The 23655-nt window shown below is 39.6% G+C and overlaps 2 protein-coding genes and 1 long non-coding RNA gene across 5 annotated transcripts; 1 reads left to right on the top strand and 2 right to left on the bottom strand.

Annotated features, from left to right (window-relative positions):
• Positions 1-1122: 1122 nt before the first annotated feature.
• LOC122090578 lies at positions 1123-6822 on the bottom strand. Of its 3 annotated transcripts, XM_042660218.1 has the most exons (5): positions 5919-6636; positions 3906-4002; positions 2644-2734; positions 2280-2547; positions 1123-1635 (listed from the first exon to the last, which is right to left on the bottom strand). In XM_042660218.1, exons 2-5 carry the CDS (start codon positions 3914-3916, stop codon positions 1487-1489), a joined length of 519 nt encoding a protein of 172 aa, XP_042516152.1. In that variant the 5' UTR covers positions 3917-4002; positions 5919-6636; the 3' UTR covers positions 1123-1486. The 3 variants fall into 3 exon arrangements, with proteins under 3 accessions (XP_042516152.1, XP_042516154.1, XP_042516153.1); XM_042660220.1 differs by lacking the exons at positions 3906-4002; positions 5919-6636 and adding an exon at positions 6798-6822; XM_042660219.1 differs by lacking the exon at positions 3906-4002 and having other exon boundaries at positions 5919-6634.
• Positions 6823-7173: 351 nt separating this feature from the next.
• LOC122090579 lies at positions 7174-17029 on the top strand. Its single transcript, XR_006143677.1, has 2 exons — positions 7174-7556; positions 16542-17029. It is a non-coding gene; the product is annotated as an uncharacterized LOC122090579 (long non-coding RNA).
• A 503-nt stretch (positions 17030-17532) lies between these two features.
• Positions 17533-19483, bottom strand: LOC122090577 (probable carotenoid cleavage dioxygenase 4, chloroplastic). Its single transcript, XM_042660217.1, has one exon. It carries the CDS (start codon positions 19446-19448, stop codon positions 17715-17717), a length of 1734 nt encoding a protein of 577 aa, XP_042516151.1. The 5' UTR covers positions 19449-19483; the 3' UTR covers positions 17533-17714.
• Between the last annotated feature and the right edge of the window lie 4172 nt (positions 19484-23655).

Genomic DNA, 23655 nt, shown 5'->3' with positions numbered 1-23655 from the left:
TGGTCGATGAAATGAACCCACTTATCATGTGACCAGCATAGTTGGCATTAGTGGTAAAACAGGGCTTCTAAAAAAAAAAAAAAGGGGATAAAACAAGCCGGATTTTTTAAAACTCTAATCCAACCCTAAGGTCTTACCCTGTCAAGTTTATGTCTAGGCCTAACTCTGTTGGGTTCATACCAATCCAACTTGACCCTAATTGACCTTGTCATGGTTGGGTTAGGTCAGGTTGGATCCAATTGAACTGAGTTAGGTTGACCTTGGCTTCTGCAATGTTTGGATTAACCTTAATTGACTTATTTTTGTCAATCATATCTTATACATAAAAAATTATAGAAAAATGAAATATCAATAGGAACCCTAAATTCTAATATAAAAATTCAAGGTTAAATTTCAGGTTGAGTTGGATCGGTTGGGCCGGACTGAGGCCTCAACCCGAGCCTGACCCAACCTTGACCCAGGCTTGGGGTTTTTCAACCCTAACCCGCCTTGGGGTAAAAAAACTTGACTCAAGTCTTGTACAGGCTTAAATGTGGGTTCAGGTTATTAGGGTCAAACTTTCACCCATAGTTTTTTTTTTTTTTTTTTTTTTTTTTTTTAAGTAAGGACTTTCACTCCTAGGTGGCATCACAAAAATCTAGTGATCTACTTCAAAAATCTTACTTGGATCCCAAATGGGTGGCATAGTTGATTTAACAGTATTTTGTAGATTTCCCAAAAGTATTTTTGTTATTATCCTCTAAATGTGGTTCACCCTTATTAGCGTTTGTGGATTCACCCTACGCTTAAGGGTAGGGTTACACTGTTTTCTTTTGCAAGTCCAAAATTTCCCAAAGAATTCGGGAAATCAAACCTTAACTTGTAGGCTTCGTTTGTTTTGGCGATCTTTATTTGGACTCAACCTTAGTCTTTTAGGCAGTAAAACTTGGGAATCTATATTTGGGCCAATCTAATCTGACAAACATTGAGGCAACCTTATATAATATTTATAAACAACCTCTGACAAACATTGACGCAACCTTATATAATATTTATAAACAACCTTGTATAAGGGATCCTAAAAGTCTCTCATGAATTGCCACAATATACTGGAAACATGGGTGCATCCTTTTAACAGAAGACTGCAAACCCAAAACAAAACAAAGTGTCTTAAAAGTGAGTTCAAGTGACCAATTTACAATATTTCCAAAAGATCAAAAGATTACACTTCAGTGAAGCAGCATTAATATTATTCTACAAGTCTATCAGTCTATTGGCTCATGACCATCCGTTAAGTATCTCAGCATGACAAGATACATAATTACATTTCCTCTGAAGAATGACCACAAATAAACCCCCAACCCCCCCCCCCCCCCCCCCCCCCAAATCCTAGAAAAGTCACATCCTAAGAGACCTAGCTATCACTAGAGTAAAAGATGAAAGAAAAAAAAAAGGGTGGGGGGGGGGGGGGGGTTGGGGGCTGGACTGTTACTTTGCCTTACAAAGCTTACTTTGATTTATCAGTTAATGTAACCAGCGATTTAAGTGTACCTGGACCAATACTGTCGGCAAGAACACCCATTTCTGAAATCCAAAGAGACTTCTCCTTCACAAGGCTTTGTAGTTTCTTCGTATCATAGTCAAGTCGTTCTTGATCTGCAGACCCAAAATAAAGTAGAGAAAATAATAAATAGGACAAAACATTCTAAAAGAAATAGTTATCAAACATCTGTATTGGTACTCTCCATTGTACTTCAGACAGTTTCGCCTCCCCTTACATTCCTTAACCCGGGGTGTTAAGCAAAGGCCATGGTTGGGCCGCAAGGCGAGGACGCCTTAACAGGGGACGATGTTCAGCAGGGTAGCCTTTGGAATTCAGTCTTTAATGGTAAAGAAGAAATCCGTGGACAGTATCTTTATAGTAGATCAGTGGAATTTTTGATGATTTGGAACATAAGTTCCGCATCACAGTTCTTAGGGTATGACACAATGTTCGGAAAAGTTAATTGACTTTTCTTTTTAAACAAAATCAGTTTACTCAACTTCAACCACTAAGCCCCTTTTTCAAGTAGTTTCATATTCTTAGCAGATCTTCAAAGCTTTATTTGGGAACTTGGTTGCCCTTCCTATGTGTGCCAAGCACGAAAACCAAATCGGCTTCTTTTTTATACCCCTTAAAAAGGGGGGGGGGGATTGCATACAGTTTATAGTGGTTTCAAAATGAAAAGAAGGATTTTCTACGAGAATGAACATATCATCAATTAAGAAAACGATGCAGGGAGGAAGGAAAAAAGGAAAACCTTTCTCCAATATAGTATGAGCTGCGTGAAATGGAATCCGTACAAAGACATCTGTCCCCGGGAACATCATCCAAGTATGCTCCTTTGAATCATGATTTCCGCATGTGGTGCAAACCTCCTTCACCAATGGCCTTGATTCAGGATCTTTGATCTCCCTCATTATTGACTCAAAAGGGGATGGCACACTGGTTTTTGCAGTTCGAGCTCTCTTCCGAAGTGCTGTCAGTGCCTCTCTATTTCCATTTCTAGCTCTATCATTTTCAACTAGCTGCATTTCCCACCAGAATTCACCATAACATTTGACAAATGCTTGAAATACAAATTTTATTTTTCTTCTTAACATGACATGGAAACTTTTAATCACCTGATGTCTCGCCAAAAGAAGTCTCTCAGCTTCAGTCTCAACCTCAATTAAGCTCTGCTGCAATTGCCTCATAGGGTCATCCATTTTGATCCTATGCAAACAGATCCTACTCAAATTAGCTTGAATAAGGAGAGTAATAAACAGATGTAGAGGCAAAGGAAATTAAGGGAAGTAGGGATGTATATTAACATGAAACATATCAGGAAAATGATCTCCTCGAACAATTTTTTATGATGACCTAAAAAGCTGGAAATATGATGGAATATGGACAAAAGAACTATATACATAAAATTATCTATCCAAAGAATCAAACATAAATAACTTCAAGGGCTCCTCTTCTTTCCTTTTATTCCCCCACCCCCCCCTTTTTTTTACAACTAACTAGTTTTGCAGGGAAGAAACCTAGGTTCCAGTTGGAAATAGGAGATATATAACTGTATTTAGTTTTCAGGCATGGGGGTGTGAAGATTCACCATGTTGTTGTTTTAGGATTGCAACATCATTGACAATCATTTGAAATTGTCTTGACATTTGCCTAAAACTGTCAGCCATGTCATGATTACTTGTACCAGTATCTATCAAGGCTCTGATACTAAATAATGTGGTTCAAATCCACTTCATACCAAGTTTCAGAAAACCAGCAACAGTCCAGAATGGTCCACAAGAAAAATATACCAGATTCGAAAGAAAATCCAATAACACAAAGAGTCAGATATACTTGAAATTCTTATAGAATGCTATTAAGATAAGGTAACAAAATATCAGATTTTCAGAATGATTTGATGGTCAAATTCTGAGATCTGATAGAATCCAACTCAATCAAGGAATTCACAACAGTAGCGGGTCGAATATGAGAAATATTATATCTCAGCAAGCAAAACTCAGAAAGAGATGAAAAGCTTATCGAAGGAGTTGATAATATTTGCAAACAGTTTCCTAGGGGAAAAAAAAAAATTATATGGATCCAAAAAAATCAGTTCGAAATTCAATCTGAGTTTGGAACCATATCAGACTCAAATTAATGCACCTGGTCAATATTTGACCTAAGAATCAGATGGACATGGATCTGGATCTGGGGATTAGTGCTTTATTGGAAGCAGTTCTAGACATAACAAACAGATAGGTCTAACCTTCCCCAATGTCTCAATGAATAAAAGTATCCAAGACAGCAACCTAGACCCAACCTAGACTTCAAAATATATATATATATATATATTAAGATAAATAGATGTATGTCTGAGGGCTCAGGTTTTGGTCACTACCTTTTATGCATTACTTTTGAGGACAGAAAATTTTAAACAGTCAAACACATGGCAGGTGCCCAGACCATCACACCAGTCCTGTGACATTGTACACAAGCTGTTCCCATCCAGAAATCCACACAAATAAATCATTAATATAGTTGTACAACTAGTAATAAGTTATTGTCAATGGAAAACTATTTCCTAGGCATTACAAAGCATAAACCAAAGGAAGAGGTTTTCAGTTAAGAAATGCTAATATCGACATCGTTCTTCGCAGAAATTTTTAGTTCCTGAAAACACGAGTTTCTTTAGTTGAATCCTTCCAAGGCTACATGATGTTTTGCTGAAACTTTCAGTTCCAGAAATCACATAAGCTTCTTAGTTGAATCTTTCCAAGGTTATAGGCATAGTCACCAAGTTTTCACCCCTTCCTACATTTGAAAAACTAGTTTAAGCATACATCATTTAATATTATATTTGTCAGTCATGAAGGGGCAGGTAGAAAAGTTCCAATCCAAATATGAAGGCACATCCAAGTCCTGCAAATATTATGAGATATTAAGAATCAACTAATAACAGGAATCTTTGTTGTTGATATACCTATAAATGCTAGTAATTTTTTTTTGGTACAATAAATGCTAGTATGCAACTGCTTCTAATGAAGTAAGTTGCGCTGAAGAAAGAATCAAAGGCCTCAAACTTGATGCCCTATATTTTCCTAGAACTGAAGTGGGAGTGGAGAACCAAATGTCTTCTGTTGGTTGAGGAGACCAAACAAAGTAGCAAGCATGAGGTAAAAGGTGGTTGCAGTAATAGTCAGCAAATTCAGATTCAAAAATCAGAACAAGTAAAATTCAAAGTTTACTTCATTTTGCTAATTTGAACAAGGTGGTCAAAATTTGGTCAAAAGGTTGCCTTGGGAAAAAAATTAATTCTGGACCTAAATATATACATTTCAAAATTCAACTTCTTCTTTTTAATAGTACCAAAAATTGAATGGCATGCAAGTGATAGAAAAACAGAATATAATTAAAAAAAAATAAAAGAATTTCGGACTATACATGGTACACACTACATAGACTCCATCACCAATAATATATATATATATATATATATTTTTTTTTTTTTTGCCAATGACAGGTATTTAGGCCTTTGGCCTGACTAGTCCCGTGGGCCCATACTAACCCTACAACGGCATGGACCGTGTCATACTAGGGTTGAATGAGAACCATTCAATTTTCACTGAAAGCAGTGAAGAGCACTAAACATATTCGTGTGAGTGGCTGCAAGGAGGTTTCCATTACCAATAACATAGACACTTAAAATTCTGCAGATTTCCCTCTCTGCCTCAAATTACATTTTTGACAGAAACCTCAGGGAACCAATCAGAACAGCATACTCACAGCAGATTCCTCTCACTACACCTCAAAGAACATACCCAACAGAAACCTTAGGGACTGGAAACTAGCATATTCACTCACCCCATCATTGAACAACATACCAGGACCAGAAGAATCTGTTTTCAATCTTGAACATAAAACCCTCTAAACTTCCTCAGTTGCCAATGCCCCTTCCATCAAAGAAGTGGCCATTGTGTAAATTACTTGAATAGATATTTTTTCTTTGAAATTCTTTACTGATTATAGACTTTTTGTTGTTTATATGATATTAACACCCATTTTTGCCTATTTTCTTCCTGATAGATAATAGAGTAACAGAGTTTGGAATGGACAACCCTAAAAATTGTCTGAAGTCCAGATTAGTCTTTTTTCCATTTAGAATTCCAATTCAAGAGACATATCTTCATTTCAACATCAATCTCAACAGATAAGAAGCAGAAGTTCTTAAAATTAAGTGACTCAAATATAAAATGGCAGACAGAACAATTCTTCTTCACTTTTGAAGAAACCGAGCGAAGTAATCCGGCCAAGGGGACAGATTCCCAGAGAAAAAGTACAAAAACTCTTCCTCCTAAACCCACACGGAGGAAAAAAAGAAGAGAGAGAGAGAGAGAGAGAGAGGTAACCTTACCTGGTTTTGCTCCGTCGTCTTCTCCGCCCACTCGCTCTGGGCAAAAGCAAGGTTCAAGTATAGGACAGAACGGTAACGGCACTAAAGTCTGAGGTTTCTTATTTTTTTTCCTTTAATTCCCATTTTACCCCTGGTCTGTTCTCGGGGCGATGGAAGGTATTGAGGAAGGAGGGCAGGGGAGGAGAGGGGCAGTTGGAGGTTCGCTGGGGGTGGGGATATTGTCAATGACTACCACTCCACCATCTTCAGTTCCCAATTCTGTCTCTCATCTTGTGGATTCTAACTACATCAGAGGTTCACAAAGACTTATAAATTTAGCCCAACAGCTCTGTCTCTACAAACCTCCACCTTCCTTCAACGACGACGATGGTATCGAGAAGAAACCAATCGAAGGAAGTGCAGGGAAGGAAATTTCATAGGTGGGTATAGCAGAATCATCGGCAGCAATTATTGCTCACCCAGAATAATTCAAGCCCAAGAGAGCTGCGGTGCTCGTCTGTCTCTTCGAAAGCGATGGTGCGCTCTCTACTCACTCAGTACGAGGAAAGTGAAACTCTAATGTTTCCTTGTTTGAATTTTATAAGACGAGGTGAATTATTGTTGCAGGTGAAGTGTCGTTGCCGGGAAGGAGGATGGCAACACAGATGACAGAGAGACGGCCACGAGGGAAGCTCGGGAGAAGATTGGGCTGGATCCTTCGTTTGTTAACGTCGTGACAGTTCTCGATCCGTTCTTATTCAAGGTATTGTGGACATTATTTCAATTTTCTAACTAGTTCCTGTTAGGACTCCCGAGTTTGACTTTGAAACGCTATTGAAGAAACCACACAAGAAAAATAAGAACACGAATCTAATAAAATTATGGAGGATTGATTTGTACCTTTTACCTAGTATACTAAAGATAATTGATGTTGGTCACTCCCACTTACGCTCTCTTGAAGATGATTGATGTTGGTCACTCCCACTTACACTCTCTTGGCTTGGCTATCGACCTTCTACAACCCCTTAAACCTCCTCACTTTAGTGGTAAAGTGGAGAAGAGTGAATAATGGCTGTAAGGACTAAAAACCTAGTATTTATAATACTGTCCTGCACTCAAAACCCTAAACCACAATGGGTTGAGCGAGCATATCCCTAAACTTGACAGTGGACTGAATCGGTTCATGCAATTTGACTCTCACCCATTTAATTAACCCGAATAATTAATTTAACCCATAAATCCAACAGTTCCTTTTTAGGGCGTTTAGTTTCGCAAATTTCTATATACTTTTGCTAATCTGCTCTAAATCTAGAAATTCTGTACAAGTTCCAACAGAATTTGGAAATGTGATTTGAAAGGTTCTATGAAAACCGGGTCTACCATTTGACTCATGGAACAAAACCATGGACTGGAGGTCGCCGATAGAAACACTTGCCCTTTCAGTTTTGGTTTGCTCTAAGTCACCGAGTTCAATGCTTCATTTGCTATTTCGATCGTTTATCGTTTCTGTGACGTACTTGTCAAGGCCTTGGCGTCCAGACGCCTTGGTCGCCGTGTCGACTTACTTTTGGGTTCGCTCCACCGCCTTGGGCACCCTAGATGCCCGTGACGACTATGTTCTGTAATCGGAGTTTCGTCATCAGCAATTTGAATTTCAAGGTTCAGATCTCACTTTTTACTTCACGTTGGGTTGGATGCAAGGCAAGGGGTTTTGGATGTTTAATTGAATAGCTTAGCTGTGGTTGAAAGAGATGAACACGTGGAAGAGGTGTTTATTTAGTGCTTTTCGGTTTTCCGAGGGGTTGTTTGGGATTAGGGTTTCTTAGAACTTGTAGATATTTGTCCGATGAATGGTGTCAGTAAGTGGTTGATCAGAAACTTTTTTTTGCTGAATTTCACCATTGATTTTGTGTAAGTATTTCAAATCTTTCAAGTTTTCTTTTATGCACTTTGTGCTGCCAAAGAAATTGAGGAGCGATTCTTGGATATTTTCATTATTTATTATAGTAATACTTGCTTCTTGTGTGATTTTTAATTTTGTAACCAGTTCTCAATATTGTTTATAGCATTTCAGCTATTTGGTCTGTGTTCCTGTCCATATTTGCAACTTCTTGTGATTCACTAAATATGCCTGTCTCCCTTTTTTTTTTTAATCTTTTTATCTTTTCCCCTTTACCCTATAATGTTTAGCTGATGCCTAGCTGAGCTTTTCTAATGGAAGTTGCTGTAGTAGTTCAAATGCTTTCCTGTGTTTTTATGTTATAGATGTAGCTATATTTTCATGTGTTTCTATTGTTATTATTATCTAGATTGCAACTATTTTGTTGTGATTGCTCATTAAAGTTTGTCGATTTGTTGCGGGTTATTGTAAATTTGGAAGCATACACTGAGTCTTATCCTTGTGTTTGATTTTGAGAACTTTTCCCATACATCCTGTTTCATCTGAACAAATTCTCATCTGTTCACTTAGTGCCTCGTAAGGCTCAGAGTTTTTATCAACATTATAATTTTGGAGTCTTGGAGGGACTGACAAGCATTACATGCAGTGGACTTCAGATCTTCATGGTTGCTTTCTAGAAGTCATCACACAGTCGGAAGTTAGAGATATTAGGGTTAAAGATGAGGAAGAAGACGTGAAGAGAGGAAGGAAGGGAGAGAAGTTTAGAGAAGAAAGAGATAGAAGGGCAAATCCTTTGAGCATTTTTCTCTTCCCAGATATATTAGGTCCAAACTAATATCTTAGGTAAATTGCATACTCCTCCATAGGGAGGTAAAAGAGAAAAAAAGGAAAATAGAACTTAGGACAACTTAAAATAATGACAGTTCCTAAAGTACCCCTATTACATAAAAACTCTAACACTCCTCCTCAAGTTGGAGAATAAATGTCATATATTCCCAACTTATATGAGAGGGTACTGAACTGGTGAGGAATGAGTCATTTGATGAAGATGTCTGCCAATTAATCACCTGTCTTCATAAAAGGTGTGCAAATGTTGCCAAAATCTTTTTTTTGATGAAATGTCAGTATACTTCAATGTGCTTTATTCTATAATGCTGAACTGGGTTATAGGCAATGCTTATAACTACTCTGTTGTCGCAATAGAATCGCATAGGTCCTTCAGTGTAATACCAACTGATGCAACCAAATGAGTTCACAAACTCCATGACCCAATGCACTAGATCGAGCTATAACAGGTTGTTTCTTGCTCTTTTATGTAACCAAGTTACACTCACAAATGTGCAATAACCAGATATAGATTTTCTGTAAGAGATGGATCCAACCCAAACAGTATTGGAATAACCTTCTATCCTCGAGTGATTGTTCCCGGCATACAAAAGTCCTTTTTCAGGAGAGAATTTCAAATATCTGAGGATGCAGTACATAACATCCAAGTGCCCACTCTTGGGCACATGCATAAATTGGGTCATTACTCTTACTACATAAGTAATGTTTGGGCGAGTAAAAAACAAATAGATCACCTTCCCCACTAGCCTCTGGTACTTCCCTGCTTCAACAAGGGAAAGACCACAATCTTCTCCTAGCTTATGATTCTGCTCAATAGAACTTACCGGTTTACAACCCAACATCCCTATTTCTTTTAACAGGCCTAACACAAACTTTCTTTGGCATATGTTGATTCCCTTCTTAGGCCTTGACACTTAAATTCCTAAGAAATACTTCAAGTGTCCTAGATCCTTGATCTCAAATTGTTTGGCCAAATAGGCTTTCAACCTAGCTATTTTCAACACGATATTATCAACATAAATAATCATTATTATCTCCAGTCACCACGGTATTGTCAGCATAAATAATCAATGTTGTGATGGTGCCATGACCTTGCCAGGTAAATAATATATGGTCTGCTTGACTATGGGAATATCCATTTTTCAGAATGGCCTGCATGAACCTCTCAAGCCAAGCCTTTGGTGGTTGCTTGAGACCATATGGTGCCTTATTTAGGAAACAAACCTTACCATCAGCTGCTGGAAACTTGAAGCCAGGAGGGGGCTGCATATACACTTCCTCCTCAAAGTTTCCATGGAGGAAGGCATTCTTTACATCCAACCGATAAAAGGGTCAATCTCTGTTTGCCGCCTTATATAAGAGAACTCTTATTGAGTTATGTTTGGCCACAGGAGCAAAGGTCCCCTGATAATCATTCTATGCACTTGACAATACTCTTTGGCAACCAATCTTGCCTTGTACCTCACAATAACACTATCTGATCGGTACTTGATGGTATATACCCACCTGTATCCAATTAGAAATCTCCCCCTGGGAAGATCAACCAGTTTTTAGGTACAGTTCTTCTCAAGTGCCATCATTTCCTCAGACATGGCTTGCTTCCACGTGGGATCTGACATAGCCTCAGTAATAGTTTTGGGGATGGAAATAGAAGGAGTAGTTGTAAAAGCAATACTTGTAGGAGAGAGAGAGAGAGAGAGAGAGAGAGAGAGAGAGGAAACAAACTGGGCTATAGGATTAGTAGAAGCTCTCTTACCCTTTTAAACAACAATAGGGTACAAAGTCAAAGTACAATTTTAGGTTTGATTTTAAAAAACTGATGTTTTCATTGTGTTTAGAAGGCCTAAAATAGGGTAATACCAACTTTCAGGGGGGCTAAAATGATCATATAGCCACCTAGGCCAACCACTGAATCGACTGGGAAAAAATACATGATCTCGGCGAGATCTCTTTTCTTTGGATTAGCGAGATGGGGGGCGAGAGCGAGATCTTAAACCTTGTATCTGACTGAGGAAGGGGAAGCTCAAGATGTGGATCTAAAGAGGACTCTTGGTAGGTCTTCTTTGTCCTTCTTGTGTACACAATATCCTTCTCATGGCAAAGACCACCAGTATCAACAACATCCACAATATCAACGTGATCCACCTCTTTATGTTTCCAATATCAAGAGAAAAAAGAGTAAGAGGCAAAGGAGAAAGAAAGAGAATGGCATCAATAGCCTTTTCACTTGCACTTCCATTCTCTTCCTGAAGAGGATGTTGATGAGAAGCAAAAAGAGGCACAAACTCAAGGAAAGTGAATTCTTTAGAAAAAAATCGCTTGCGAGAAGAAGGGTGGTAACACTTGTAGCCTTTGATAGTGGAAGAATACCCAAGGAAAAGGCATTTGAGAGCCTTGGGATCGAGTTTGGTGAGGGTGGATTTGTTAACATGCACATAATAAAAACAACCAAACACCCTAGGAGGAAGAGAAAAATTAAAAGAATGAGAAGACAAGATTGCAATAGGATTTTGGGACCCGAGGATTTTGGTAGGCATACAGTTGATGAGAAAAGCAGCAGTAAGAACAGTTTCAAACCAAAAAGTTTTAGAAGCATGTATGTCTCAGTTACCCCATTCTATTGGGGTGTAACAACATAAGCAAGCTAATGGATAATACCATTGTCAGTAAAAAAATACTGTAGGCCACCATTTAGGGGTGTTAAACCCTAAACCGAACTGGTAAAACCGGCTGGATCGAACTGATAACAGCCCAGACCAAATCGAACCGAAGCCTTATTGGTTCGGTTTCGGTTTGGAGTTTTACAACCCCAAAACCAAACCAAACAGCATAGAAAACCGGATGAACCCGAAACTAAACTGAAACTAGTTCAAAACCCGGACAGAAGCAGAAACCAAACTGCTAAGAAACCGAAACACATCAAAATTCATTAAAAAAACCAAATTTTGCATAGTTTTGTATACATTTGTATGGAAATTCGAATCCAAACTGGAACAAAAACCGAAACCAACCCAATTACAAACCGATTTAAGAAATCGAAGACAAACCGAAACCAAACCGCATCGAAACCGGAATTTCCCTATTGCTTCGGTTTCAGTTTCAGCCTTTCCATACCGAAATCGACTCAACCCGGACCGACCCGTTGACACCCCTACCACCATGCATGTGCTCCCCCCTTATCAGATCTGACAATTTTTTATCTTGGTTTCAAACTGGTACAGACCATTTTATAGAAGTTTTTAAAGGCATCATAAACATCACTCTTTTGTTTCATAAGAATGGTCCAAGTACAACGAGATTCAAAAAAATGAAACAAAGTAATTATGGCCAAACAAATAGGTAGTAGGACAAGGTCTTCACCCATCAGTATACACAATGTGAAAGGGAACTACAGATCTATTACCATGATAGGGATAAGTTGAACGTCAATGTTTAGTAAAAGTATATGGTTCACAATGAAATACATGAGAAAAAGGAAAAGATGTAAATAAATGAGGTAACTGTTTCCTTATAACAACAAAAGAGGGATGTCCCAAATGCTGATGCCAAAACAACATAAAGTCTATAGAGCTTATATCACTACGGCCACATGTATAAGACTATGGTGTAGTAAAAAATAGAAAAACTGCAACTCAAGGTGGTAGAGTTCGCTCTCCTCACGTCCACTGCCAATAATCCTCTTTGTTGCCAAATCCTGAAAGAGGCAATGAGAAGGAAAAAAGTGATACAACAATTAAATGATTTAGTAAAGTGCTTACAGACAAAAGATCATTTGTAAGGTTAGGAACATAAAGAACATAATTAAGTGAGGTGGAAGAGGTAATGGGAATATTGCCTTTACTAGAAATAGAGGAGGGGGTATCATCAGCGACTCGAACCTTATCCTTACCAGAACAAATAGAGTAACAATCATAATAATGGGATGTACCAACCATAGGGTCAGTGGCACCAGAGTCAATGACCCACGACGGAGTAATGGAAGGTGCAGATGTGGTGACATACATAACGGAAGGTGAAGTATTCTATGAGGTAGTGGGCTATCAAGTTAAGACATGAGCCAGCGAATCACGCAATATGATCCCTAGAAAAGGAGGTGGAATTTGCCCATGAGTGTCCTTTGGGATTAATCTTTGTCATAATAGCATCGACTGTGGATCCTTCTCTGCAGCCACCACGTGTGCTAGTAAATCCACTATGAGTACTAAGAGGATGGCAATGAAGAACCTAGTACCTCTCTCGAGTATGCCCAGGTTTCCCACAATGATCACACTGCTGGGGTTTATCATTGTCATCTCCACGGGATGACCCTTGGCCTTGGCTGCTTCCATGCCATTCTTCGTGGGTAGTAGAAGAAACAATAGAGCACTTAAGTGAAGGTGCAAAATCTATAGCACCTCTTATAGTCTCCTCACTCAGTGCTAGCCACACACCTCATCAAGGGATGGAAGAGGTGACCGACCTAAAATCTATCCGGATTGGCTCATAGTCTGAGTTCAGCCCACCTAGTAAAATCAGAACACATTCCTTTTCAAGGGATTTTTAGACCTTGACTTCATCTACAGGATTGGACAACTGCAGGTCTCAGTAATGATCATACTCCTCCTAGAGTCCTATAACAGTAGTATAGTAGTCAGAGATAGTCCTGTTCCCCTACTTCATAAAGAGAGTCTGCTGAAGAAGCTGATAAACCTTAGCAAAAACATCTACCCTATCATAGGTCTTAGAAACACTATCTCATATATCCTTAGGAGTTTCCTTCCAGATAAACCTCTTACCCATCTCAGGTTCCATGGAAAAAAGGAGCTAAGTCATAATAGTAGATTTCACAGTTTCCCATTTCTGGTAATCTAGATTAATGACAGTGGGAGCCTTGATAGCCTCAGTAATGTACCCCATCCTCCCTCTACTCCACGAGGATAACTTCACAGATTGTGACCAATCCTAATAGTTGGCATTATCCAACTTCACAGGAGAAATCTGAGTATTGGGATTATCAAAGACAATAGAACTGGGGTTATTGCTATTCGACCCACCTGATGTAGCTTCCGTAGGTCCAATAAGATCAGACATAAGAACACCCCTAAAACAACACAAATGGAGATCCAAACCAAAGGCGAAACAAAAGTCCCAAATATCTTTTTCTCAGAACCCTCCCCCCCCCAAAAAAAAAGAAGGAAAATTACATGATTATCCACTTTTGTGTTTTCCTTTACAAAACTAACCAATTTGTGTTTCAGTTATCAACATTATACAAAATTGGGTTAGGGACCTAGGGTTTACAAAACTACCCAAAACAATGATTCTCCATAAGCTATGACCATTTTACCCCCAACTTCTTACATCCTACCTTCTCTGATGTCCAATCCTTCCCTGCGACCCTCGCCTTCCCTTGCCCCACCCCCACCCCCACCCCTCCACCCCACACCTGCCCTTCATGTCTATTTTTCCAATATCCTCTACCTCCGCAATCTCAACTTCTGCTTGTTCTCTATTTTCTTCCCCAACGCCCCCTATGTCTTATTGTTTCTAAAATTTACTCCTCTCTAATGGCGTCTTTTCCATTTTCGGTGAATTTTTTTTCTTTGCTGGTTCGAATGGACAAGCTGAAATAGATTTTACCATGGACCTGCAGAAGAGATTCTCAACTGTGAGTGGTCCAGCCCTTTGCATCACTACCAGCCCTTTCCTCCCACCTTAATTTCTTCTTCTTCTTTTTTTAACAACAACCACTCTCAGCCCACCCCATTCCGTCTGCAAATCCGGTTGCAACCCAGCACCCTGTGACCAATTCAAATAGTTGGTACTATCCAACTTCACAAGAGAAATCTGAGTATTGGGATTATCAAAGGCAATCGAACTACAGTTGATAGTTGGTACTACTCAACTCACCTGATGTAGCTTCCATAGGTTCAATGAGATCAGAGATGATGTAAGAACACCCCCAAAACAATACAAATGGAGATCCAAACCAAGAGGGAAACACAAGTCCCAAATATCTTCTTCTCAGAACACCCCCTCCCCCCCCAAAAAAAAAGAAGGGAAAATTACATGATTAGCCAATTTTGGTTTTTCTTTTACAAAACCAACCAATTTGTGTTTTAGTTATCAACAATATACAAAATTAGGTTAGAATTTACAAAACCCCAAAACAGTGATTCTCCCTAAGCCATGACCATTTTACCCCCGACTTCTTGCACCCTACCTTCTCCAATGTTTGATCCCCTTCCCTGCAACCCTCGCCTTCCCCTGCCCCACCCCCACCACCCCCTCCACCCAACACCTGCTCTTCACGGTGGTTTTTCTAGTATCCTCTATCTCGCAATCTCAACTTCTGCTTCCTCTCTATTTTCTTCCCCAATGCCCCCTATGTCTTATTGTTTCTAAATTTCTCTTCTCTCTAAGGGCGTCTTTTCCATTTCCGGTGAATTTTTTTTCTCTGCTGGTTCCAATGGACAAGCTGAAATAGATTTTACCATGGACCTGCTGAAGAGATTCTCATCTGTGAGTGGCCCAACCATTTGCATCACTACCAGCCCTTTCCTCCCACTTCAATTTCTTCTTCTTCTTCTTTTCTGAACAGCAATCACTCTGACCACACCCCATTCCGTCTGCAAATCCGGTTGCAACCCCGCACCCTGCTGCTGTTATCATTCCTCGTCCAGCCTCCATCACTCCAATCGTTCAACCTTTAACCACATCCATCCCTCCTTGAGACTTCTACTTCCAGACTTCTGTACTCTCTGCGTCTTTGATTCCTTGCAGCTTCTCTCTCATTCCCACCATCACATTAGTTGAAACAAATTTACATGGATCACAATCCTCTTTAATCTTTGTGAAATAGTGCTTCGGCCTATTTACTTCACCACTCACTATTTTTCTACAATAATGGCACTCCACCTTTTTCTTTCTATCATCTAAGGTTGTGCCATGTTTCCAACCAATATCATGGCTTTCATGCCTTCCTGTCTGATTTTCTTCATTTGCTTGAGAACTTCCAACCTCTCAGGACGTCTCTTATAAATAACCTGATTTATACTAAGCAATGTGATGATGAAGCAAACTAACAAAGAACAGCAACAGCAAAGATAGCTAAAGACAAATGTTAGATCACTTAGGTATATATATATATATATATATATACACCTAGAAATTAAATCGAATCAAAAGAGAAAAGATGTGTTCATTCTAAGTCCAGTCCACCCCCCACCCCAGCGGAACAAGATTTAAAGAAATGAAAATGAATACTTTTTTGTCGTTGGCAAATCATACCTAAATTTACAAATACAGAAGAGACTAAAAAATGAAAAATTCCCAAATAGTGGTTGAATTTTCTCATCGGGGTTCAGCCACCCCCTCCCCGATAAAAGGTGCTATTTGATTAGAACTCATATCTGAGAATTGGAAAATTGATGGGGCAGGCTGCAATTTCTGTGTGCGCCTCACAGCCTTGTTCTCTGTTTTCTGTTCTTCCTCTTAAGAATTGTGGTTGCAGCAATGACCAAACAAAAACAGAGAGAGAGAGAGAGAGACTTGTGAGTTGTAAGAGAGACTGCTGAGTGCAGATGAGGTAAATTAACATACAAAACTGAGAGAGCAAGATTTTTATGGGAGATTGTGGGTGAGAGATTTGAGCCCTAGGGAGTTGGAGGTGAGAGGTGCTGAGAGATTTGGGAGTAAGAATCGTGGGATACAGATATGAGAGCAAACGGTAGAGAAAAGTACCAGGTTAGGATTTTCATCAGTTGAGAGTCATATGTATTAATTGTATTGGAATGGGCTATGTGTGACCTGTTAAATTTGGATACTTCATCCCAAGTTACCTGATTCATCCTAATCTCTCTGTTCACTTGGCTTTGAGTTTCATTGAAGTGGAGTTAACATAATGACTTGACTTGCAGCCCTCAAGAGCTGACTCAATTCCCGACTCAGCAAGCTATGGCTGTGAATGTCCGTGGACATGACAGGACATGGTTTTGCATGGAAGGTTTCGTGATGGGTTAATGACTTATCCATGATCTGGAATGCTAAAGCTAGCTGATATCAGTTATAAACGGCGATTTGGCGTCCTGACGGAAAAAGAAGTTCATGCCAGTGTTACGATTTACGTGACTCACAAATGGCGGTCGTCATTGGCTAATAGGCGTCACCATGGCACCGCCATGGACGCCAGGGGCGGTCGATTTTTTGTAAAATGCAGGGTGATTTTGATAGGGCTATGTTGATTTTTGATGATTTGATGTTGTTTAATGTTGGTTTTATATGTTATAGGGTATATATTGTAGGATTATAGCATGCTAAATAACTTTAGAGAATAGGGGAAATAAAAAATGGCACATTGGCGATTTGACCGCCTTGGCAATGCCATAATGGTTGATTCATCTCCAAATCAATTAGCCACCCCTCGACCGCCTTGGATCGATTTGACGCCGTGACAACTATGGTTATAAAAATTATGTTAATTGTGGTTTCTTTAGAATGACTGTTGACTCCCTGAACTTTGCGATTCTCTCAAGTGCGAGGACAGTTAAAACTTAGAATTGAAGCTCAGGAGAAGTATTTGCATAAGATCATGGAAGAAGAGTGAAACGGGGTAGTAGCACTCAAAGGCTATGAGACATCCTTGGCTGAGGAAAAGCAAAAGCCATGCTCTTCCTCACCAGAAGCCTACTTGGCTCATCAAAAGTAGCAAAGGATGGATGATGATGGGTCAATGGATTCTACTATCTTTCAGTGGTCAGTTGTGGTCTTTTGTGTCTTAGTTCTGTATTGCAATAGATATTAAAGGCCAGAAGACGGGCACAGAGATGGAGACGGTTGGAGAGGCCAAAGTATGGGTGAAGATTGAAGGCTCGGGGAATATAAGTTTTGGTTCAACATGTGCTTTCAGGCTTTTCCACGAGTGGCTGAATTGTTTTATTATGATACAAATATGATGTCTACAGTGTCTTAGGTAGATACATATACAATTACACAAAGAATGATATGTAACAAAAGCTATTTCATTTTGGTTTTGGCATTCTTTTCTTTCTGGCTTACCAAACCCAAAAGCCTTCCACACAACTATGAGTTACTCACAATTTGTTGAGATCACTTTGCCTCACAAATAGCCCATGGAATCCATAGGGCACCCGCCGGGGCAGCTTTACTACTGCAACAATCTCAAGAGTAGGTGATTTTGCATCCATGACCAAGAACTTTGACTCCCCTAAAATCTCATCATGCACGTATGACACCATATACCCATCGTCCTCCTCAGCATTTGGGTCCTCTGGGTTTTTGGCCACGAAGAACGGTTCACCACCATAGCATCCTTGCCCATACATCCGACTGGCCACAACATGTTCTTGGTGCTCCCATCCTGAAAGGTCTAGCTTCACTACCCCAGCCATCTTGGGCATAGGCTCTCCCACTCCCAGGTAAGCATACTGGCTCTTCTTCCCCACTAGGGCTGGGTTTATCACCCCAAAATCTAAGTTCCTTGCAGACAATGGGAACCTTGAAACAATCCCTCTCTTCAAGTCTATCCTAACCTTCTCTACCGATGAGTGGTTCAGCTCAGTCTTCTCTAAGCAGTGTTCTATGGACAACATGTTGGGTGCGATCAGGACAACTACATCATCTTCCTCCTCCCAAGCATTGATGGTATGGAAGATGTTGAATCCAGGCACATCGAACCACCTCATCTCTGATTCATCCTTGGCATTCCGTGGAATTACACCAATCCTTGGCACTTTCGAATGGTCTAACTGCATCAAAGGTGTTCCTTTCATGATTGCCATTGGGTTTACTGTTATCTGTATTTCAGGAAATATTGCAAACCGTTCGGTGATGGCAAAGTCATGAACCAGAGACTGATGAGATACAGAGAAGATGGGTACATCTGATTGTTTTGAGCCATTTGCATCGAAACTGAAGAAGGTCAAGAATGGGCGCATCATGCCATAACGAAAAGCAAATGTCTGTTTGGTGTTCAGATCAATCTTTGGGTGGGCTGTCATGTTTTGTAACAGTTCTCCATTAGAATCATAGCGCCCTATGGTCTCAATGTCACCGGCTTTGTCTACACGAACAGTGTAGGGAAGATCAGATTCAGCAAGGGCAAAGAGCCTGTCACCAAAGAAAGCAAGGCTGGTATTGGCAAGACCAGCCCCTCTTGCAGGATTGATCTGTCCGCTGAAGATTCTAGCTGCAGTGAACAAAATACTGGTGATCACAAAGGTGGTGGGACGATAAAAGACTGCAAACATGTTTGGAAAGACTGGCTGGCCAGATTCATGCTCTAAATTGTATTTATAAGTTTTGACAAAGCGGCTACAGAGCATGGCACGGCCACCAGAAATGGTGAGCGCATGAAGCATTCCATCACCATCAAATTGGTGGTATGAACCAGTTGGGAAGTACTGTGGGTTGGGGCCATTGCGAATGTAAGCTCCATTAAGGCAAGATGGGAGTTGGCCTTCAATAACCTGGCATTCGGTTGGGGGAAGCTCATCCACCGGAGCAAAATTGTCACAGAGGACACACTGTGGATCAATGAAAGGTGGGAGAGGAGCTTTACTGAAGCTGTTGATGGTATCTTCCAACATATTGAAGAAGGTGGTCAATAGTGACAACACCAGTGGCCTTCTAGTGGTAGCCAACATAGGTTGAGTTCCTTTGTTTGTTGCTGTTACTGCTACTGTTTTTGTGTTGTGTGACCTCAATTCAACTCTAATGGAGGAAAATCTGTGTTGTGGACTAAGTGCAGAACATTTTCTTGAGATTGTTTCTGTTGTTATGGGCTTGGTGGAAGGGAGAAGAAGCATGTTTGGGTGTTGGAATTTGGAGGAAGTAGAGAAGGGCCCCATTGTTTCTCTACTACAGTAGTATGTTTCATGTGGGTTTTAAATGCTTTTTGGTAAAGGATATGATTAGAACACGGAATTTGAGACAATGAGTTTGGCATTTGCCCCAAAAAGAGTAAGTAGTAGTTAGGTTCTTTATAAGTAGAGAACCACAGAAATTTAGAAACTAGAAGATTGGGATTAGTTAGTTAGGTTTGGGTTTGTTTCTATCCAAAACAGAAGGAAACAATAAAGCCAAGTTTGTTAAAAATTAAGATGGTTCCACATGGTCACATGTGTAACCCTTTATCCTTTTTAATGAGGGAAGCCTATTGGGAAGTTCTATGGCAATGAAAATAGAGAACCACAGAAATTTAGAAACTAGAAGATTGGGATTAGTTAGTTAGGTTTGGGTTTGTACTATCCAAAACAGAAGGAAACAATAAAGCCTAGTTTGTTAAAAATTAAGATGGTTCCACATGGTCACATGTGTAACCCTTTATCCTTTTTAATGAGGGAAGCTTATTGGGAAGTTCAATGGCACTGAAAATAATTTGCATTTTCTTTTCTTAATGAGAAAACTAAATTATGCCCTACTTTATACAAACCATATTTTTCCTGGTTAATATTTGGTCGAAAAGATTTATTGAAAATAAACAAAACTATGAAATGCTAACAGTTTGGCTTGCCAGTGTTTGGTAGAACACTACACTACAAAAAAGGTGTTTGGTAGAACCAAAAAGGAGGTTTTTCTTGTGTCTTTGAACGGGTCAGTCCAAATTGGCATTATTGGAAGGGCAGTCTACGGTATGATACGGTAGGGAAGTCTTTATCAACTCAGTTGCTACTATCTTCTTTCCCATTGTCATGTCCGTGTTACTATTTTTAAGGAGGTACACTTTCAACCTGACTGGTTCTTTAGTTCAGTTCCAAGGATAAACCCCAATTATACAAATTCACATCTAACCTATGTTACGGATCATCGCAAGGCGACTTGAACTAAAAAGGTCTGTTAACACACAGTGCCTTTGGACCAATGGAGATACACCCGAGGTGTTCATGTTGATGTTTATACTACCCAAGTCCATTTGCTAAAAATGGTCAATGTGATTAGGAAGTTTTGGTGGAAGAATGATTTGGAACTGGGAGTGTAGTTTTTATTGGCTTCTTTGGTCTCACTTTTGCCAAAGTAATTAGGCACTGTTTGATAACGTTTCTCTTGTTTTTGTGTCTAGAAACAGCAGAAACGGATTTTCACGTTTTCAGAAACAAAAACGGATTTTTTGATGTTTGATAAACTTGTTTTTCGAAATGTTTTTTGTAGATATAATGTCACTAAAAAACTCAATAGTATCATCGGATGCCTAAAAGGAAGAGAGGTTTCGGTTGCCTCTTTTTAGGTTTAAATAGTTGAGAGATTTATCGGGTACAATAATTTTTTTTTTTTTTCTTTCAAATTCGTTTCTAGAAACGATTTGTCAAAATCATTTACAGAATTGTAAATAGGCATAAATTTTGATTTATGTTTCTAGAACGGATGAAAACGGAACAATTTTATCAAACTCTTTTTAGGTTGTTTCTTCGTTTTTGGGAACAAGAAAACGTAGAAATGATAAAAACGGAACATTGTCAAACGGTGCCTAAATGTTTTGGAGCATTGGTTTTCGCTATTTTGAATGTTTCAATATTGCCTTTCCTTGCTAAACAAGGCTGGCATCACCTTGTGATTGAGGATTCTTTGCGAGTTAAGGTGTTTAAGGTAGGTATATTCCCACCTCCTTTTTTCTTAGATGCCTCTGGCAATTCGAGAGCCTCTTGGGTTTGGAAGAGTCTTTTAAAAAGTTCGGAGATCTTGCTCCATTGTGTTTTAGGTGGCGTGTGGTAGTGGAGAATCAAGTGATATTTATCACACGATATTTGTCAACTTGTAGCTGAACCCGATTGGACTGATCAAAACTGATTGGTTCAGCTCAAACCAAATCAAACCAACTGTTACTAGTTCGGCTTTTGTTTGGTTTTCTTACAAATTAGTAGAAACAGAAACTACCTTAACCGCAAAAAATTTGAACCCGAAAAAAAAAAGAATACTCCCAACTCATTTGAGGATAAATCTGAGGACTAAACCAATATAAGCAACCTTAGTACCAAGGGTGAAATAGGGTTGGGTTGGGCCAAGTTTCTTAAAATCTTAGCCCAACCCTAGGTCCCCAAAACTCAATCCAAACCCAACCTAAACCTCTTGGTCTCATACCAACCCAATTCAGCTCTAATTGACCCTGACTGGGCCTAATAGAGCCAAGTTGACCATAATTGATCTTGATTTTTTCTAATGTCAGGCCAACCTGATTCACCTTCTTTTTACCATTTGTGTCATACGGAAAACAAAAATTCAAATGATCGGTATACAATTACTTACTTGGACACCCCCTATACTATGACCACATTGCTTGACACCCCAAAAGTTTGAAAATTTAACTTGAAGCCCTATGAAACTTTCTGGCGTTAGTATACTATTAGTGGTTGAATAAAAAGATCATTTTACCCTTGTGAGTTATTCAACCTTAGAAAACCCAAAACGATTTAAGTAGTGGGTGGAACGAGCTTCCCTCTCATGATGGTGGTGCAAGGAGGCTTTGCAAAGAGGACAGTGGGGCGGGGTTGCAAGGGAGGAGGGATTGATGTTCCTTCGTTGGAAAAGGAAGACGGAGAAGAAGGAGAAGAAGGGTATTTTGGAAATTTATGATTTTTCCTACCCATGACTTCTTCACTAGATGGTGATTAACTAATGGAAACAAGGCTAGTTGTAATAAATCTAAAATACAAGAGGTTTCCAGGTACATAACCCGTAAAATTATGAAGTGTTACACAATAATAAATGTTCGAATACCTCACTATAAGAACCAACAACTCATATTTCATTATTCTGAATAAAAAGACTCCACTACTCTAGACTTAGCTCCAACCATGTTAGCCACGCATTTGTCTTGCATTTTTTTATTTTTTGAATGAAAAAATATATATTTTTTATTATTATTACCAAACCATTAAAACCATTGAATTGGATGATCCGATGTCGGACCACCAACCGATAGGCCAGAACGGTTTAACATTCATGAATGGGATGTGACAATACCTGCCTTCCCCCTTGCGAAAAATGAATTTTGGAAACGATTAAATGAGATGAGACTTCCTGTGAATTGAACCGGTGTTTTGGAATCAGTTCTGAATGCTTCGATCCAATCTTTAAAGCAATTGGATCTTAATTATTGTACTTCTATCTATTAATTGCTAATCCTGCACTTCTTCTGCCTACGTATAATGGTTATTATTCTTTTGTTCCCTCCCCTACCCCCTAACTTGGATATTTTCCTCCTTTCCTACAAACAGCTACTATATATGGTTATTCAATACGAAAGGTAAAAGGTAAAAGGTAAACTTCCGGAAATCCTTTTATCCTCCAACGAAGGATTTATGGGACGGTATTGGATCGGTGGGTATCCATCTATTTCACCCGTATTTTTTATAAAAAAATTTAATTTTTCCTATTTTACCCCCGAAACGATCTAGGTAATCGATCGGGATTGGTATCGGATTGGAGATTGGTCTCAGCCGATACCGATCCCAGACTGATCCTTGAAACCATGCCTCCAACCCCCTCCCCCCGTCCCTCTAGAAAAAAAAAATGCTTTATTCTCCAGAAAAAAAAAATGCTTTATTAGTGTAAGCAATGTGAACCGTAGGTTTACATGGTGATTTTGGGCAAGACCATATATTCTGTTAAGTTTGTCTTGAATTCTTGACCCGTTTTGAAGATTGACCCGATCCTACATATTTTGGTGGCGACCCAAATGGGAATTTTTCTGAGATCTGTGATGGAAGGCCCAAGCCCGGAGCCCATCACTGATCTCGTATGGGGGTGCGGGGGCGTAGCCCCCGCGGTATGGTTCGACCGGATCCACCGTGACCCGATGGGTCGAACCGCTATTTGGAGTATATATATATAATGTACTGTTGCTTGTTGAGAGTCATTGTATTCTAGGGTTTTCACGAAGCTAGGGTTTCAGGGCGAGTTCTTCCTCGCCGCTGCTAGATTGTAATCCTTCTTCTACATAGTGAATCATCTTCTTCTTCGCCCGAGGACGTAGCACACCACCCTGGTGTGTGAACCTCGTTAAATCTCTGTGTCGTA

The sequence above is a fragment of the Macadamia integrifolia genome, chromosome 10 (genome assembly GCF_013358625.1).
Source record: "Macadamia integrifolia cultivar HAES 741 chromosome 10, SCU_Mint_v3, whole genome shotgun sequence".
Classification (NCBI taxonomy): Eukaryota; Viridiplantae; Streptophyta; class Magnoliopsida; order Proteales; family Proteaceae; genus Macadamia; species Macadamia integrifolia.
The sequence above is the reverse complement of the archived record's forward strand: the minus strand, read 5'-3'. Positions and strand labels throughout refer to the sequence as shown.